Source organism: Microcaecilia unicolor, chromosome 1 (genome assembly GCF_901765095.1).
Source record: "Microcaecilia unicolor chromosome 1, aMicUni1.1, whole genome shotgun sequence".
In the NCBI taxonomy this organism is placed as follows: domain Eukaryota; kingdom Metazoa; phylum Chordata; class Amphibia; order Gymnophiona; family Siphonopidae; genus Microcaecilia; species Microcaecilia unicolor.
The window spans coordinates 648238850-648258249 of record NC_044031.1 but is presented as its reverse complement, the minus strand read 5'-3'; the positions used below and the strand labels follow the sequence as shown (position 1 = coordinate 648258249).

Sequence of the window (19400 nt, the reverse complement as noted above, 5' to 3'; positions counted from 1 at the left end):
GCTTGCCCCAGGATTGGTAGCATGGAATCTCGCTATTAGTAGGGTTTCTGCCAGGTACTTGTGACCTGTCTTGGCCACTGTTTGGAAAACAGGATACTGGGCTAGATGGACCATTGGTCAACCAAAATGATAAAAGGGATGGAACCTTTCCCATATAAGGAAAGGCTAGAGGTTAGGGCTCCAGCTTGAAAAAGATGGCTGAAGGGGGATATGATTGAGGTCTACAAAACGAGTGAATCGTTTTTTTGTTTTTTTTTCGATGTTTCACTTTTTGAAAAAGTACATAGACCAGGGGACACTCAATGAAATTACATGGAAATACTTTTAAAACAAATAGGAGGAAATATTTTTTCACTCAAAGAATAGTTAAGTTTTTGGAACTTGTTGCTGGAGGATATAGTAATGGTGGTTAGTTTCCGAGTTTAAAAAAAGGTTTGAACAGGTTACTGGAGGAAAAGTCTATAGTCTGTTTATTGAGTTGGACATGGGGGAAGCCACTGCTTGCCCTGGGATTGGTAGCATAGAATTTTGTTACTAATTGGGATTCTGCTAGGTACTTATGACCTGGATTGGCCACTGTTGGAAGCAGGATACTGGGCTAGAAGTTACATTGGTCTGAGTCAGTATGGCTATTTTTGTGTTCTTAAAATGCCACATTAGAACGCATTAAGCCCAGATTTTACTGCACTTTAGTAAAAGGGCCCTTAATTTCTGAATTGATCAGAATCTGCTTCTATTTGGGTAAAGCACTCCAATCCCTCATTCATAGCTACTTGGAGGGTTCCTCATAATTGTATTCCTGCCCAGCCGTTACAACTCTGTAATGTGGACCGTAAGCCCAACCCCTGGGAGCTAGTATTAAGCAGTAGCCAAAATTGAGTGGAGAAGTAGCCCAATGGTTAGTGCAGCAGCCTGGGAGCCAGAGGAACTGGGTTCAGTTCCCACTGCAGCTCCTTGTGACTCCGAGCAAGTCACTTATCCCTCCTTTGTCCTGGGTACAATATAAGTACCTGTATATAATATGTAAATTGCTTTGGGTTTTAGCCACAGAAAGGTGGTATATCAAATCCCATCCTCCTTTCCCTGTGTGGTTGCAAATAAATACTCTTAGTACCACCAAAAAAAGGCAAATAGCTGGGTCCGATTTTGTTTATTTGTGAGCGACATTGCCAAAGGGTTAGAAGGTAATGTTTGCCTTTTTGCAGATGATACCAAGATTTGTAACAGAATGGACACCCTGAGGGGAGTGAAAAACATGAAAAATGATCTGCAAAAGTTAGAAGAATGGTCTAAAATGTTTGGCAAAAATTCAATGCAAAGAAGTACACAGTGTTGCACTTCGGGAGTAGGAGTAGAAATCCAAGGAAGACGTATGTTTTAGGCGGTGAGAGGCTGATATGCACAGACAGGGAGAGGGATCTTGGGGTGATAGTATCTGAGGATCTGACGGTGATGAAACAGTGTGACAACGTGGTGGCCATAGCCAGAAGGATTCTAGGCTGTATAGAGAGAGGTGTAACCAGCAGAAGAAAGGAAGTGTTGATGCCCCTGTACAATTCATTGGTGAGCCCCCCCCCCCCCTTGGATTATTGTGTTCAGTTTTGGAGGCCGTGTCATGCGGAAGATGTAAGAAGACTTGAGGTGGTCCAGAGGAAGGCAACAAAAATGTCATAAGACTTGTGAGAAAAGACTGGAAGACCCTAGAGGAGGGACAGGGGACATATGATACAGACGTTTAAATACTTGAAAGGTATTAATATAGAAGCAAATATTTTCCAACGAAGGGAAAATAGTAAAACTAGAGGAAATGAATTGAGGTTGCGGGGTTTTAGACTTAGGAGTAATGTCAGAAAATTATTTTTCATAGCGAGGGTGGTGGATGCTTGGAATGCCCTCCTGAGGGAGGTGGTGGAGAAAAAACTGTGGCGGAATTCAAAAAGGTGTGGGATGAACACAGAGGATCTCTAATTAGAAAATGAATGGTAGAAAAACCAAACTTAAAGGGTTGCATGTGTGTTTGCACGTCGAATGGTGCTTAGTTTTTACAGCCAAAGTTACTATCTAAGGCCAGTGCTGGGTTGGCTTGTACGATACGAGTCCTGCATATAGCAATCTGATTTAGGATGGGCTGGAGAGAGCTTCAACGGAAACTACAGTAATTTGGAATATGAGGAGGGTGCTGGGCAGATTTTTACGGTCTGTGTCCCGCAAATGACCAGATGGATTTGGATAGACTGGAGTGGACTTTTGATGGCAACTCCAGTAGTTGAAACATAAGGACAGAGCCACGTGGACTTCTACAGTCTATGTCCCAGAAACACTAAAGAAAGACCTTGATCAAGTGTATAATATCATGTTCATTGTTAATTTTAATCTTGAGTTAATAATGAATGTGACTATTGGGCAAACTGGATTGTCCGTTCAGGTCTTTATCTGCCATCACTTACTTTGTTACTATATAGATGTCGGTCTGGAACTAAATATCTTGTTTGATAAACACAGACAAACACTGTATAGAAAAAGGATGGAATCCAACTTAAATGACCTCATAACTGGAGTGAGCTTTGACGGCAGCTTCAGCGCTTGCAAAGTATGACCAATGTCGGGCAGACTTCTACGGTCTGGGTTCTATAAGTGGTAAAATCATCAGAATCAAGGCTGTAGTGGACTTCGATAACAACTCCAGTAGTTTACAGTCTGTGCCCCAAAATTGGCAGGGGGAGAGAGAGAGAGATTAAGAGGCTCATTTTCAAAGTACATAGACTTAGAGTTATAGGTTACATATGAAACTTTAAGTCTATGTGCGTTTGAAAATGAGCACAAGTGTACCAGTGTTTAAATCGTGAAGAAGTGGAACCTGTGCAGAGTGACATTCAACTCTGGCCCTGGCCCAGGGGTGTAGCCAGACCTCGGTGGGAGGGGGCACTGTTTAGCCACCTCCCCCTGCCACCGCCCACCCCCTGCCCCGCCGCCGCATCAGATACCTTTGTTTGCTGGCGGGGGTCCCCAATCCCCGCCAGCCCGAAGAGTCTTCTTCAGCGCCGGTCAACTCTGGCGCCTTCGTTGTGTGATCATCTGTTTCTGACACCTTATGTCCAGCACCGTGCATGTAGCCCCGTGCAGGACATAAGGCGTCAGAAACAGATGATCACACAATGAAGGCACCGGAGTCGACCGGCGCTGAAGAAGACTGTTCGGCTGGCGGGGATTGGGGACCCCCGCCAGCAAACAAAGGTACCTGATGATACCGGGGAGGGGGGGTCAAATGTAGAGGGGGCCAGGGCGTAATCTGTGGGGGCCCATTGGCCCCACATAGCTACGCCCCTGCTCTGGCCACCCTCTTGGGCAGACTGGATATATTGTGCAGATCTTTATCTACTGACATTTACTATGTTACTATTCCCTCCCCCAGGGGCTGTGAGTGCTGCCTCCTGCAGCATCTCTGACCACTGCTAGTTCATAGAATGAAACCCATGTCCTCTGCAGGGCACCAGGCTGGCCCTGGTATCCTCATCCCTCCTCTGTTAGCCTGTAAGAGCTCTCAATTCATGGCACAAGAAGTTGCGATTGCACAAACTTGTGAGGAGCACTTGATGGCCATCTTGTATCGTCAAAAAATGTTCTTCGGAATACTTTTTTTTAGAAATACTAAGAAATTAGGAGTGAAAGAATTGGTGGATTACTTGTTAGAAAATGATTATTTCACTGAAATCGGATCCACTTTGGTGTGACCAAGGTAATGTCACTTGCTCACAGACTTATTAATACATTTTATAAGACTACCCTGTTTCCCCGAAAGTAAGACATCCCCTGAAAATAAGACCTAGTAGAGGTTTTCCTGAATTGGTAGATATAAGGCCTCCCCCGAAAGTAAGACCTAGCAAATTTTTGTTTGAAAGCAGGGCCCCCCCTCCACCCACCCTCCGTCGCTCCCAGAACTAACCTTAAACGCCTCCTTTCACCGCAGCAAGCAGCAGCAGGCCAGACCTCTCCTTCCTTCCGTGCCCCGCCCACACGGACGTTACGTCAGGCGAGGGCGGGACATGGAAGGAAGGAGAGGTCTGCCCTGCTGCTTGCTGCGAAGGTGAAAGGAGGCGTTTAAGGTTAGTTCCGGGAGCGACGGAGGGCAGGCAGGCCAACCCCGATGTTGCCCCGAAAAATAAGACAGCCCCTGAAAATAAGACCTAGCGCATTTTTGGGGGCAAAACTTAATATAAGACAGTGTCTTATTTTTGGGGAAACACGGTATTTTCTAAGACTATGGCATTGGCCACCACAGTATAAAGTAACTAAATTTTTTAAAATTGCTAACAATGCTTAATTGTATTCATGATTTGCTTTTCTTTTAAACCTAGGAAATAGACTTGGGCCTGAAGGGCAATGGCATACAGTAAGTCTTGATGTTTTTCTGTCCTCTTCACTTTCCGCAGCTAATGCTCCTGCATTATGTCGTTTCTTTGTGATGAGCGCTGCAAATCTTGGCTTTGTCTCACCTTGCAGATCTCTGGGTCCATGTGAGGAATTTGAGATTTCGGAAGGCAACGTTAATAGCGGTTCAGAGAAGATCGGCCCTCACTGCTTCGAGATGATCCGTGTTCTGGGCAAAGGAGCCTACGGCAAGGTGCAATTATAACTGTAGCCATCTTAGAACATTGCTTTCTGCTTTCTTCTCAGGTGCACAGCAAACAATTATGGATATTTTTTGTTTTTCTCTAGGTTTTTCAAGTGCGAAAAGTTCAAGGGACCAATGTGGGAAAAATATTTGCAATGAAAGTGTTAAAAAAGGTAAAGCAAGATGGAGGAAGGAGAGGGTAGGGGGGCTTTATTAAGGAATTAGTCCTATTGTTGAAGCTTGTTCCAACTGTTTTGATGCTATTGTGTGATCTATCAAGGTATTGTTGCTGGCTTTGTAGTTTGGAATTTATAAATAAACTTTAAAAAAGGGGTAAAGCAATAAAAGTGAATACCACTAGGAACCCTCCTAGGAGTGCATCATGGTAATAAAACTCATAATGCTGGCACCAACAGCACTGTGAAGGCTCTCGCATGGCAAGAGTCTTTTCCATCACTGGCAGCAAGAGGCCATTTAACTGGTGCTCCCAGTGTATTAAGAAAGTTTATGTGCAGTGGGATTTGGGATTCCCAGCTGGTATTGTTAGAGCAGTTCTATGTGAAGTTCACAGCATGGCAAAAGTCCTGCATAGCACTGATGGAATAGTTTGCCCCTGGACATACATCTAGAGACCTCTCACAAGAAACTTAAGCTAGTGTTGAAAAAAACCCACCATTTTGGTCAGGTTTTTCTTGACCGAAGTCTTGGTATTGGTATCCTTTGGCCTCTCCACAGTGCCCAGTAACATGTACCGTCCCCCTTGTTGTTTCTTATTGATTACTATTCAGTTCATTAATACCTTACTTGACATTGTATATACTGCTTGTAATCTAGACCTTGTGTGCTTTCCAGTGACCATTTCCTCCAACTTTTACCTATTATTGTAAATTGCTTATCTGTTCCATTTAGCAGTATATCAAATAAAGGTGAGATGTGATATTTGGAAAATTGTACGCAGGAATCCTGTCAGCACTGCCGTGAGGAATCTTTCTGTTAATCACTGTTCCTTTTCTCTTTGCCTTCCTATGTTAGGCAAAGATTGTCTGCAATGCCAAGGACACGGCACACACCAAGGCAGAGCGAAATATCCTGGAAGCCATAAAACACCCTTTCATTGTTGACTTGATCTACGCCTTCCAAACCGATGGCAAACTCTACCTCATCCTGGAGTGCTTAAGTGGTGAGCATCCTAGAGCCAAGCTTTGATCCTTCCCCACTCCATCAACTTGCCCTTGGTTACTGCAGAGCCCCCTGCCTGAGCCTCGAGTTAACACAACCCTGCTTCTCTCCCATTCCTCCTGTCTGAAACTTGGCTTACCAATTCCTGTTCCTCTACCTGGTCCATGTTCTGCTCTGCAGCACTATCATCCAATAACACTGAAAGGAATTATACACCATAAGAGGCAACGCTTGCAGCACCCATTAAGAGTTTTTACTAGAAGCTTAGCTACGGGGGGGGGGGGGGGGGGCTCTGGGGCCCCTGGTTTGGCTGGTGCATGATGGTACCTTGACTGGCAGGGTTTCCCAACCACTGCCAGCTGAAGCATTTGTCCCGCGTTGGTCTCGCCACATTGCCTACCCTGCTCTTCTCAGTTGCGCCGTGCACAGTCGTTTTAGTGAAATGGAGCATGTGCGCATTCTCGGTTTCATTAAAACAAGCGTGCACAGTGCGACTGAGAACAGAGCAGGGCAAGCAATGCAAGATCAGCGCGGAATATACGCTTCACCTGATAGGGGTTGGGAAACCCTGCCAGCCAATGTACCATCATGCGGCGGGGAGGTAGGCCAAAATGTGCCCCCCCACACTTTGGGCTCTGGCCCCCCCTCCCCATTGAGGTCTGGCTACGCTCCTGATGTCCGCTCTGATTATATTCTGAAAAGGGGGAAGGGAAGAGAGGGGTAGAAAGGGAAGAGAGGACCAGTCATTGACAGCCTCTTACCTGGAGCAGAAAGAGGAGTGTAAGCGATGAATATGTCTGTTCCATAGACAGTGACCTTTGAAGAGATCTGGCAGGCTGTAACAAGATTAGAACTTAAGTGTTACTGGACTTCTTAATGAACCGTGGTAGAGCTTGAATAGGAGTTGGCGTTGCATTTGGATCGTTTGGATGCAAAGCTTGAATTGAAGCCCAGACTGAAGTAGTACAGGACTTGAAGGATTCCTTAAATTGGACTCTGCTATATAGCGCTTGCTTAGAGCTGACTGATATCGTTCAACTGAATATTTATTTTTTCATCGCTTTTTGCTTAGTGTTGATTGATGTGGTTTAGTTTGTACTGTTTTGTTATTTTTATTATAAACCTCTTTAAAACCTTGGCTGTGCTAAGCAGAATATTAAGTTATTAAATCAAACCTTGAAAGCTGAGAGCATAATTTGAGATTTTATCATTTTCCCACATAAGCTTGGTGTATTTAACCTAGTCATTTATAAATATTGCTACCTTCAAAGCCTCCTGAGAGCAGATAGACTTACCCACCTGTTTTTGACTGGTTTTATATATCACTCTGTAGTCAAGAGAGAGTGAATCCTCAAGGCGAGGATGAGGCTGAGGCTGAAGCAGGGGCGTATCTGCGTGGGGCCACAGGGGCCTGGGCCCCCGCAGATTTCGCCCTGGCCCCCCTCCCCGCCGTCAACCCTCCCCCGCTGCTTACTTTTGCTGGCGGGGGGCCCCAACCCCCGCCAGCCGAGGTCCGACCCGCAATCTCCATATTTCGTCTTCCTCCGTGGCCATGTGCTTCAAGGAAGTAACGCTGCAGTGCTGATTCATTGAATCCAGTTCGGCGTCTGACGTCGCTGCGACGTCAGACGCCGAACTGGATTCAATGAATCAGCACTGCAGCGTTACTTCCTTGAAGCACATGGCCACGGAGGAAGACGAAATATGGAGATTGCGGGTCGGACCTCGGCTGGCGGGGGTTGGGGCCCCCCGCCAGCAAAAGTAAGCAACGGGGGAGGGTTGACGGCGGGGAGGGGGTGGAGAGAGGGGGTGGAGAGAGGCGGCGGCGGGGGGGGGGGGGGAGGCAAAAATGTGCCCCCCCTCTCTGGCTCTGGCCCCCCCTACCGCCGGATTCCAGATACGCCCCTGGGCTGAAGTCTTCTCTGATAGATTAAATCTTTGTGGACCTTGCCACAAAAAGATTTTGTTTGCAACCCGTGGGGGGGGGGGGGGGGGAGCGGGGGTTGAACTGAATAAAGAAGCCATCTTGGCTTTTGTTTAAAAATGAGGAGTTAGTTTGGGGATTATGACTAGTTGTTTTCTCAAATCTTAACAGAGAACTTAGGATGTTTTTCATTGCAACCTTCAGTAACCTCCATGGGAGACTCTCTCCTTTTGTTACCTTTCATATATGGGGTTGGGCTTAAAGGTAGCAACTATATATCTTCTCCGTGGACAAGTGGGATTTAGTCAGCCACGTACATGGTTGACGTCATTCTTCAACCTGGAAAAGTCTGGAGAACTCTCTCTGTGCATGTGTAAGGAGCCACACACCCAAGGGCTCAGTGTGAACACCCATGGGTAGTCTTTCTGTAAAGGGCCAAGTGCAGTACTGTCAGGATTTTTTTCTTCAAAGAATTAAACAGCTACAGGTGAAGGAAGCTATTAGGGCTAATAGAAATGCCTTCAGAAAATGGAAGAAGGAACCGTCTGAAAATAACAAGAAGCAGCATAAGGAGTGTCAAAGCAAATGCAAGGAGCAGATAAAGAAGGCCAAGAGGGATTACAAAAAAAAGATAGCATTAGAGGCAAAAACATAGTAAAAAAAATTTTCGGTATATTAAAAGCAGGAAGCCGGCAAAAGAATTGGTTGGGCCGCTGGATGACCGACGGGTAAAAGGGGGCGATCAAGGAAGACAAAGACATAGCGGAGAGATTGAATGAATTCTTTGCTTCGGTCTTCACCGAGGAAGATTTGGGTGGGATACCGGTGTCGGAAATATTACAAGCGGACCAGTCTTAGAAACTTACTGACTTCACGATAAACCTGGAGGACGTAATGGGGCAGTTCAGCAAACTGAAGAGTAGCAAATCTCCTGGACCGGATGGTATTCATCCTAGAGTACTGATAGAACTGCGGAGCTACTGCTAGTGATATGCAATTTATCCTTAAAATCGAGCGTGGTACCGGAAGATTGGAGGGTGGCCAATGTAACGCCCATTTTTTAAAAAGGTCTTTATTTGTTACATCTGTACCCCACATTTTCCCACCTATTTGCAGGCTCAATGTGGCTTACATAGTACCATGAGCAAATACAGAGTGATGAGATTACAACATTAGGAGAATCGTAGAGAAGAAGAGTTTTATATAGTGTTCATTACGGGTTTTGGTTTTGTTGTGTTGCTGGGTTCAGGCACTTAAGTTGGGTCAGTGGGGTATGCCTTTTCGAACAGGTTGGTCTTTAGTGATTTCCGGAAGTTAAGGTGGTTGTACGTTGTTTTTATGGCTTTTGGTAGTGCATTCCACAGTTGTGTGCTTATATAGGAGAAGCTGGATCCATATATTGATTTGTACTTGAGTCCTTTGCAGCTAGGGTAGTGAAGATTTAAGTATGTTCGTGATGGTCCAATTGTGTTTCTGGTTGGCAGGTCTATACGGTCGGTCATGTATCCCGGGGCTTCGCCATAGATAATTTTGTGGACCAGGGTAGAAGCGCTAAAAATGCTAGTGCCCCATTAACGCTGCTTAGTAAACAGGGCTCATAATTTCTATCGCTGAAACAATGTCTCTAAATGGGTTAGTTTTTCACATACCACAGTAATGAAGTTCACTCTTAAACCAGGTTATATGGACTATGATTTCATTCTCACAAATTTGCTGCCAGAGTTTGTTGTATTATTTGTATCTTGCCAAAGAAAGCTTCTTTCTGGAGTTCATAAGATGCAATATGTATAGGCAAGATGTCCAGGTGTGCTTGGAAATTCTTTTAGTCAAGCCTGTGGGAAATATTCCTGTATCTTTCTGCTGCACTTTCTTGGTCTCTAGTACTATTCTAAATCCACACAATTCAGAGAGTAATCGCTTGGGACTGGCACCTCTGTGATTTAAGCCATTCTGGTTTTTCTCTCGTACCACGTCTGGTTTCTTTGCAGCGTTTTATCGGTCAAAATTAGGATGTCCCAGGTGATCATAACCTCTTCGTTCTCCCTGATTCTCTTGGGGTCATGATCCAAGCACTTTTCTGGTACAACAGTGTTTATCCTTTATTGTTATACCGTTCTTCTTAAGCACAAATCAAAGCTTAAATAATTTTAAAAAATACAGAAAGGAGCTCCAAATTATAAATAGGAAAGTTAAAAAACAAACAAAAAAACATATGTATATCATGCACCCAAGTACTTTAGGGAGGTAAGATTATTGGTGCACAATAAAGTTATAGTTTATTAAAACTTACTATACCGCTGAAACTGACAGCGCAGAGCAAAGCAGTATACAGATTAAAACTGAGAAACAGAAAGGAACTACAATTATGACAGGATAGAAATCAAAAGATTAAAAATTAAGGCCTCTTTTACTAAGCGGTGGTAAGCCCAATGCGGGCTTACCACTCCTGTTAACGCTCACTAAACAAAAAGTACCACCGGACTACCGCAGCAGCATGGTGGTACTTCCCACCCCTAGCGTGCCATTGTATCCGGTGCTACAGATTGTAGTGTCAGAGTGTACCCCTGTGGTAATCAGGTACTGCCACAAACTGCCCGGTTACCGCTGGGTTAGCTCGGGAGCCCTTACAGCCACCTCAATTGGTGGTGGTAAGGGCTCCCCCCCCCCCCCCAAAATGGCCACGCAGCAAGTGATTTACTTGCCGCATAGCCATTTCCTGCAGAAAAGAGAGACTTCCCTTTTACCTGCTGTGGTAAAAAAGTGAAAAACATTGCCAAGGCTTGGTAAAAGGGGCCCAAAAATAGTAAAGAATAAAAGAAAGAAAAGGAGAAATTTAAAAAAGGTACAGGGCAATACAGAGCAGTGGGCCCTTAGCCAAGTGATCCCAGTTAGCTGGTGTTGCCATAAACCTGGTTAAATAACCAAGTTTTCAAATCAGATTTTAAAACTTTTAAATGACAAATTACTACAAATGGATAAAGGAAGGTTGTTCCAAATATAGGGTGAGAGAAACTAAAGACGCTAAGAAACTCAGTAGCGATTTGTCCAACTACCGGCCAATTGCCTCCATTCCCCTTTTCATAAAACTTATGGAGAGCCTGGTGAATAAGCAACTCCATGCTCACCTGGACAAATTTAATGTTCTGCATGCCTCACAGTCGGGATTTCGACCGCTCCACAGTACTGAGACTGTATTTACCACAAGTCCTTCTGGAGCCTTTTAGCCCACAGCTCACTTTGTGATACCCAATCACCCACCCTCTCTTCCATTCCCTCAACAGACTTCTCTTTTCCCCTCCTGTGACCCTGTCCACTGTACTTTGTGCTATTGTGTTATGGTTTGTTTATTAACTATTGTACGCCACATTGAGCCTGCCCATGGGCGGGAATATTGTGGGATATAAATGTTGTAAATAAATAAATAAAATAAAAAGCTCATAGATTCTAATTGAGCAGCTTTAGGATTTGGCAAAACAAGACTGTGATCATTTTAAAGAACGAAGAACTCGACTAGGAAAATAGGGGATTCTAAAATCAGACAAGGAGTCTGGAGTAGCTATAAACCGAGGATCACCAACGCCCTAGTGTCCGACGTTGCCCCCCCTCCTTTATCTCCTCGCCCAGCCCCGCCCCCTTCCTTCTCCCTTGGCCAATAGGCAGCCTCTTTCAACCTGCCCAATCCCCAACCTAGCCGCTCCTCAGCACGGCCCGAGCTCGCTCCCGTCATGCCCTGGAGCTGACTCGAACGGGCCCAGCCCTCGTTTAACTGGGCCCTTTGAGACCACCTCTCGGGCCTCCTATTCTAAAAGCCTTAAAAGTAAGCAAAGCTACGTTCAGTACTCTGCTCTACAGGTAACTAATGCAGTGTCTTCACCCCAAGAATTATCTGATTTTTGTGACTTAGACAAACTAAGCTTTAATGTAAAGAAATAAAAAACACTATGGAATCCATAACAGCACCAGTTACCCAATGACACAAATAGTTTCTATGGAAATCCTCCTTACTCTTGATTTTTTTTTTTTTTTTACATAATGGCCCTGACAGATACATGATTATGTTGTAATGTTGACAAAGTTTCCGACGGATAGGATGTGCCATTTTGTGTCTTTCTGAATAGAAATTTTCTGCCAACAAAACTTTGTAACCAACTATGAGATGAGTAAGTGACTGTTTCCAGCTCTTTCTTACAGAATCTACAGATGTCTATTATACCATTTTTTTGTTTGTTTTGTGTGAGAACATTATGTTGGATTGTATTTGTAAAGCAGTTGGAGTGAAGCAAAATAAAACCCCAAAGAAATAGGTGCTTTTATTCACCTTGATGGCTTGTTACAAAACAAAACCCATTGTGAATCTCAATTATGCACATTAATATACGTAAAGGTGTATCGGTACAGTATTTCACTGATTTAATGAAAATGGGGGAGGAAAAACCTTATACTACTGTGACTAACACAGTTGCTCAAACTGGATTGCAAAATCAGCAAAATTTATATAAATAATTTTATAATTTATTATAAATAAATTATTGTTATAAAATTGCTCCTTTAAAGTGCAAAAAGTCTTTCCTGTATAATAAAATGTACATGCCAGTGAGAAATCTCTAATGCAATAATAATTGGGGTCCTTTTCTGGTTGCACAGGTGGAGAGCTCTTCATGCAGCTTGAACGAGAAGGAATTTTTCTAGAGGACACAGCCTGGTAAGTGTGACTGAGATGTTTAAGAACTCTTGAACACCACGCCCCTCTCCATGAACCTTTTCAAACCACTGGCCTCAACTATGTCTCTACAGCCATTGTTCCTACTCCCTCTGTTACCCACATCAGCACTCCTAATCTATTCCTACTCCCACCAATGGTTTTTATGCCCACCATTCAGCATCCTAGTCCCATTTCCAACCAACAACCAGTATTAAAATTAACATTTTATTGACATGTGACCGATGAAAATTTTCTGGGTGGGCCTGGCCCCCACCTTCCCTGAAACGGTAAAAATTAATTCCAGACCATGAAAGGGAACAAGTTTCCCAGGGAACAAGTCCTATAACAGTGGTGTGGGCAGGGGCCCATGGGCCCACCCATTGGCAGTACCAGTGGTATAGCTACTTGGGGCCACGGGGGCCTGCCCCCCACACATTTCTTACTGGTCCTTGGTTTTGCTGGCGGAGGTCCCCAACCCCTGCCTGCTGAAGCCTTCATCCAGCACCAGTCTCGGTACCGCTGTGTTGTCTGCCCTGCTCGCTCTTTCCCTCTTGTCTGGCATGCTCCTTTAAGTGAAACTGAGCATGCCCAATTTCACTAAAAGGAGCATGCAGGACATGAGGGGAAGAGCAAGCAGGGCAGGCAAAGCGGTGGCGCCGAGACCAGCACTTGATGAAGGCTTCAGCTGCCGGGGGTTGGGGACCCCCGCCAGCCATGGTATTAAATTTCAGCGGCGAGGTGGCAGGGAGCGGCGAGGCAGCAGCGGAGGGGGGGGGGGTGAGGTGGCAGTGGGGCGGCAGACTAAAATGTGCCCCCCACCTTGGGCTTTGGCCCCCTCCCACCATGTCTGGCTACGCCCCTGGCAGTATACATCATTAGTGTAGCTGGTGGGGATCCCTAAGCCCCACCAGCTAAAGAGTCCTCTCTGGAGCCTTCCCGAGCTGTCTTAATCCTGGGGCATTTGGTAGTACACCTCCAAATGCTGACATTGAGAGCCCCCTGCACATTCTTAGTTCATGCACAGGGGGCTGTAAGCATCAGCGGCTGGAAGCAGTCCACCAACTGCCCCGGGATTAAGACATCTCGAGGAGGCTCCGGAGAAGACTATTTAGCTGGTGGGGCTTAGAGATCCCCACCAGCTACATTAATGATGTGCAGTGCCAATGGGTGGGCCCCTGCTGTCCCAGGCCCACCTGTGGCTACACCATTGTTATAGGGATTTTGCTCTGGAAAACTTTCCTTTCCTGGCCCACAAGCTGATCCCATAGATAGACTTTCAGGTCTTACTCTTTGCAGTTGACTCCAATGCAGTGCTTTTTTTGTAGAAAAAAAGGTGCCGGTACTCATTATGGGCAGGGTCACCATATATGGCTCCACCCCTATGATAGCCACACCCACATTAGCCACACCCCTTATACCAGCTATGGCACATATAAACAGACATCACTGAAAACATTATACTAGTATAGGAGAACAAAATAACGTGATTTTTTTCATTATAAATAATTTCTGTAAGCTGTTACAGCTCCAGTATACCCAGTGCAAAATAAGACAGCAGATGTAAGTTCTCAAATTGGACATATTTCAAACACTAAAATGAAAATAAAATGATTTTTTCTACCTTTGTTGTCTGGTGACTTTGTTTTTCTTTCCATATTGGTCCCAGTCTCTGATTCTGCTGCTCTCTATCTGTTCCCTTAACTCCGTTTCCAGGGCTTCCTTTCCATTTATTTCTTTACTTTCCGCCTTTTTTCTTCATTTCTTGTCCTACATCCGTAAGTAAAAGCTGTCCACTGGATCCAGCTTCTGCCTATTTTCTTCATCCATGTGCAGTTTTTCTCCTGTCTTCCTTTTCCCTCATCTCATCTCATTCCTCACTCTTCCCTCCCCACCATCCATGTCTAGCATTTCTTCTCTCTCCCTTCCCTCTCCTCCATCCATGTCCTGCAGCTCTCTTCTCTCCCCTGCCCCCCTTACAGGCATCCATCCCCTCTCTCCCTGAGCCCTGCCATCCATGCTCCTCTGTCCCCTCCATTCATCCCTATCCAGCAATTCCCCTCTCTCTCTGAGCCCTGCGCATCGCCCACCAAAAACTGATGTACACCACAACGCCAACGAAGAACGCTGCGACAACAAGGGGGGGGGCCCTGCCGCACACTCTCTGGAAGGGAGGGACATACAATTCCCGCACCTCACACGCCGATCCAGTGCAGCAAAAAGGCGCCGTAAAATAATATCACAAACTCCCGCCTCCGTCCGCCCACCCACCCAACATACCTGCACAAACACGATCAGCTGTTTTTTAGAAGCAAGACGACACCGCAGGCAGCCAGCAGACATTGGCTGTTCACTCTGAAGCCGTTCCTTCTCTAACCTGACGTCAATGCCCCTGGTGGACGAACCCGGAGGAGCACAGTGACGTCAGAGGCCAGAGGAGGAGCGGCTTCAGAGTGAACAGCCAAGGTCTGCTGGCTGCCTGCGGTGCCGTCTTGCTTCTAAAAAACAGCTGATCGTGTTTGGGCAGGGTGGCCAGACGACGAGGGGGGAGCGGCAGTATTGACGACCTGCGTGGGGTTGGAAAGGGGGTGCAGTGGGTGCGGAGACGGGCCTCTTTTACTAGTTTAAAATAAAAGAAAAAGGATCCTTGGGGGGAGAAGAGGGCGCCAGAACGCAGGGCAAAAATAAGATGCCGGTACGCCGTACTGTTGCGTACCGGCACAAAAAAAGCACCGATCCAGTGTTTTAAACTAAAAGTCCCTTGTGTGTCTCATCTGCGTTTCTTGGCCATCTGTCTGTCAAACTGTAAGCTTCAAGAAGCAGGAACAGTTTTATTGATCTGTGTGTGTAAATCACTGCACATTCCTGGTACTATATAAATGATGATTATTGTTGTGTATTGCAGTTTCTACTTGAGTGAGATTACACTAGCCCTGGGCCACCTTCATTCCAATGGCATCATTTACAGAGACCTGAAACCTGAGAATATAATGCTCAACAGTCAAGGTACATGCAGGGCAAGGGGCCTGGGCACGGGTTAGTTTTCAGTGTCCCTTCCCCTTTCCTCACAGCCTGGCCCAAAAAGTTTGGATCCCATAGCAGTGGCCTTCATTCCTACCCCTTGCGATGCCTCTGCAGAGGGCCGGCAGCTTCTCTCACCCTCCCCCAGGACAAGAGATCAGTGTTTGCAGCCAAAAATGTTTCATTTGTTTTATTTTTCTATTCTTTTGTTATGTCATTGTAATGTACATTAAACCCCATTTAGTGGGTAGTTCTAATGAACCACCTAGTTTTAGATGCATAAATAGTGGTATTCTAATCATTTTAATCACACAAGTGGGCACTTACATGGGTACATGACCGCTTGTAGAATAGTGACTAGTGGAAAGGTATGTGCCATGAGTCAATGGTGTATACGTTGCCATTGGGTATGCGCAAAGGTGGAATTTGGGCGGAGCATACAGGTGCATATGTAAATTATAGAATTCTGTCACTCATATATGTTCTAACATCAAAGCATGGGCATATACACCAGCTATAGGGCTAGTGGCACCCTGAGCCAAGTTGCTTTGGCGATGCCATCCCCCCTCCCCAAATTGCATCACTTCCTGCATCTCTTTCCCCCTCCCAGAGAGTCCTACACTGCTCCTCACCTCTCTCACTCCCCCACAGTCCTGTAAAGTTTCTCTCGCTTTTAGCAGCAACATAACAGGCCGCCTTTGGCCAGTCCCTAGGTCTTCCCTCTGTCATGTCCTACCCACAGGAAATTGCATCAGAAGAGGCAGGATGTGGCAAATGGAAGACTTGGAGTGGCTGTCTCTTCCCCCTCCCAGAGAGTCCCACATTGCTCACTCACCTCTCTCACTTCCCTGCTGTCCTGTAAGCAGCATAATGGGCTGCCTTTGGCCAGTCTCTAGGTCTTCCCTCTGCCATGTCCTACCCACAGGAAATTGCATCAGAAGAGGCAGGATGTGGCAAATGGAAGACTTGGAGTGGCTGTCTCTTCCCCCTCCCAGAGAGTCCCACATTGCTCGCTCACCTCTCTCACTTCCCTGCTGTCCTGTAAGCAGCATAATGGGCTGCCTTTGGCCAGTCTCTAGGTCTTCCCTCTGCCATGTCCTACCCACAGGAAATTGCATCAGAAGAGGCAGGATGTGGCAAATGGAAGACTTGGAGTGGCTGTCTCTTCCCCCTCCCAGAGAGTCCCACATTGCTCGCTCACCTCTCTCACTTCCCTGCTGTCCTGTAAGCAGCATAATGGGCTGCCTTTGGCCATTCTCTAGGTCTTCCCTCTGCCATGTCCTGCCCACAGGAAATTGCATCAGAAGAGGCATGATGTGGCAAACGGGAAAACTTTGGGCTGGCCGAAGGCAGTCTGTCTTGCCGCTGCTAGAGACCAACATAAGCTTTACAGGACTGTGGGGGAGTGAGAGAGAGGTGAGGGAGCCATGTTGGATCTGTGGGAGGGGGGAAGAAGAGAGAAGGGGAGAGACCAGACCAAAGATAGAGGGAAGGGAAGAAAAAGCTTAGCCTGTAGACCAGGTGAGGTCAGAGACTGTCTATTTTGGTGCACTAAATCATCCAAGCCGTGGGCCAGAGCCTCACCTAGTCCAATGGTAAGCAGGCCCTGGGTGTAAGTGGTTGTGCCTCAGTATATGAACATTTTATATCATTTGTACCACTGTTCAGTAAAGAAAAGTAGATGGCATAACCTACCATGGGAACACTGTTACAAGATTACCTTCTGGGGGGTGGGGGGTGGGGGGAGGGGAGTAAATCTGCAGCTGGGTATCCGGTAGGAGCCTATTCTATAAAGTAAGAGAAGGATGACAAATGGTTGATTAAATGGGATTCCTGTGATATGAAAAGTCGAAAGAGACTAGGGTTCTTCAGCTTGGAGAAGAGCTGGCTGAGGGGGGATATAATAGAGGTCTAGCCAAAAATTGATTGTTTACGCTTTCAAAAAGTAAAGGGACTAGGGGACACACCATGAAATTACATAGTAGTACATTTAAAACAAATAGGAGAAGAGATCGTTAAACTCTGGAACTCACTGCCAGAGGATGTGGTAAAAGCAGTTAATGTAACACAATTTAAAAGGTTTAGACAAACTCCTGGAGAAAAAGTCCATAAACCATGTTAAAGTAGACCTAGGGAAAACTACTTATTCCTGGGGATCATTAGCGTGGCATCTTGATACTTTTGGGCTTCGGCCAGGTGCTTGTGACCTGGTTTGGCCACTGTTGGAAACAGGATATTGGGCTAGATGGACCCATAATCTGACCCAGTAGGTCATCTCTTATGTTTTTAAGGAACATAGGCACCTTCTTTCCTTTTACAGAATTCTAACATAACAGCAAAAATACATAGTCTCGACTATCCGACCTTTTCTAATCTGACCATCCAGCATATCCGACAGACACCCCCTCCCCCCCAGTGACATCATCATTTTTATTTCTATTAAAAATATTTGTTTTAGAGCCAGCACATGTGCAGTAATTATGTTTTAGTGCGCCAGTCATGCTATAGAATGTGCTATAGTGTTTAATAAACAATTTTTGAAAATCAGGAACTCTATACATTGTTTTCCGTATTATCTGACTTCTCACTAACTTCTCTGGTTCGTTAAAAATTTGAGTTATTGAACTAAATAAAGGTTTTGACCGATGACAATTCTGGTGAATTGTTTGTCTACTAACCAGAAACACAAAAGAATGATCATGATCAATTAATTATATAATATCATGTTCATTGTTGATTTTCAATCTTGAATTGATAATGAATGTGACTGTTGGGCAGACTGGATGGACCATTCAGGTCTTTATCTGCTGTCACTTACTATGTTACCCCCGCCTAGAAGATTTGACCCTTAATCAGTATGGTTAGAATATTAGCATATATGCACATATGTGACACAGTATGCTGCCTAAGTGCTGTTTTGCAAATACCCACTTAGGGGCCCTTTTATTAAAGGGTTGGCATGCAGCAACAGGTTTGCCACATCCTCTCTCTGGTAATTTTACTTATATATATTCTTTTTTAATATTGGCAGTAGGAATGAAGGAGAGAGGGAGGGTAGGACAGGGAAAGGGAAAAGACCCAGACTCCTCTGGATATATCCTCTAAGGACTTGAGGTCTCTCCTAACTTAATTTCTTCCACTCTACTGGGAGCCAATTAGCTAAGTGAACCAGGAGCAAGCCTCAAACCACCTACCCAGAAGCTGCACAGCAATCTATCCTCTACCTGCTGGAGAGAGAAAAATACTGAAGTACTGCAGCTGCATGTTGGTCTTACAGAAAACATAGAACTGTGCTCAGATAGAAAGTTCAGTTCTGTGGTATCTCCACCTACTGGTCAGTGGAACAACACCCACAGGTTCCGGACTGCTCTGGAGGTGATGCTAAGTAAACACAATATATACCTTCAAAATTGCATCATCTATGGGTGTTTTTAGATTATGCAGTGCAAGCATTGTGGTCAGAGAGAGGCATCTGTTTTTCCACACCCCCTTCCTTAATTTGGGGCCTACATCCCCTTATCTGCTATTAGCACTTGCATTGGAAACATTGTCCTATTTTCATATAACATGACCTGGTTTGGCTGTCTGGCTTTCCCATCATTCATTGCTACAAAGCTTCACCTTGTTTGCTTGACCTATCTTTGTCTGTTTGGTCTAGCTGTGTTAGAGACGCTTGACCTAATTATTTCTGTTTCCTTGATCTGTAGCAGGAATTGGCAGCCTCTTCTCCTTCTGTCCAAGCTGGTATTTTGATGACTTTTGTTTTTTGTTTGATTGCTCATAGAGTTTTACTTCAGTGCAGCCTCAGTACAGAGACAGCAACAAGCTTTGCAAGGAAGAGAAGGGGAAATCTAGAAACCACTGAATGCAAGTCAGAGATGTGGAGGGATAGGGAGAGAGTGAATGTAGACCTTTATTTGCATGACGTGAAATGATGAGAGACTCCTATGTTGATAGAGGGCTTT

The 19400-nt window shown here is 45.4% G+C and overlaps 1 protein-coding gene across 1 annotated transcript in view; it reads left to right on the top strand.

Annotated features, from left to right (window-relative positions):
• The window catches only part of RPS6KB2 (ribosomal protein S6 kinase B2), a 51283-nt gene that overhangs the window by 16095 nt on the left and 15788 nt on the right, over window positions 1-19400 (top strand). The window contains exons 2-7 of the mRNA XM_030185645.1: window positions 4356-4390; window positions 4501-4621; window positions 4717-4785; window positions 5645-5792; window positions 12360-12417; window positions 15320-15420. Of these exons, the coding sequence (XP_030041505.1) occupies window positions 4356-4390; window positions 4501-4621; window positions 4717-4785; window positions 5645-5792; window positions 12360-12417; window positions 15320-15420 (532 nt within the window). The remainder of the gene's footprint in view (window positions 1-4355; window positions 4391-4500; window positions 4622-4716; window positions 4786-5644; window positions 5793-12359; window positions 12418-15319; window positions 15421-19400) is intronic.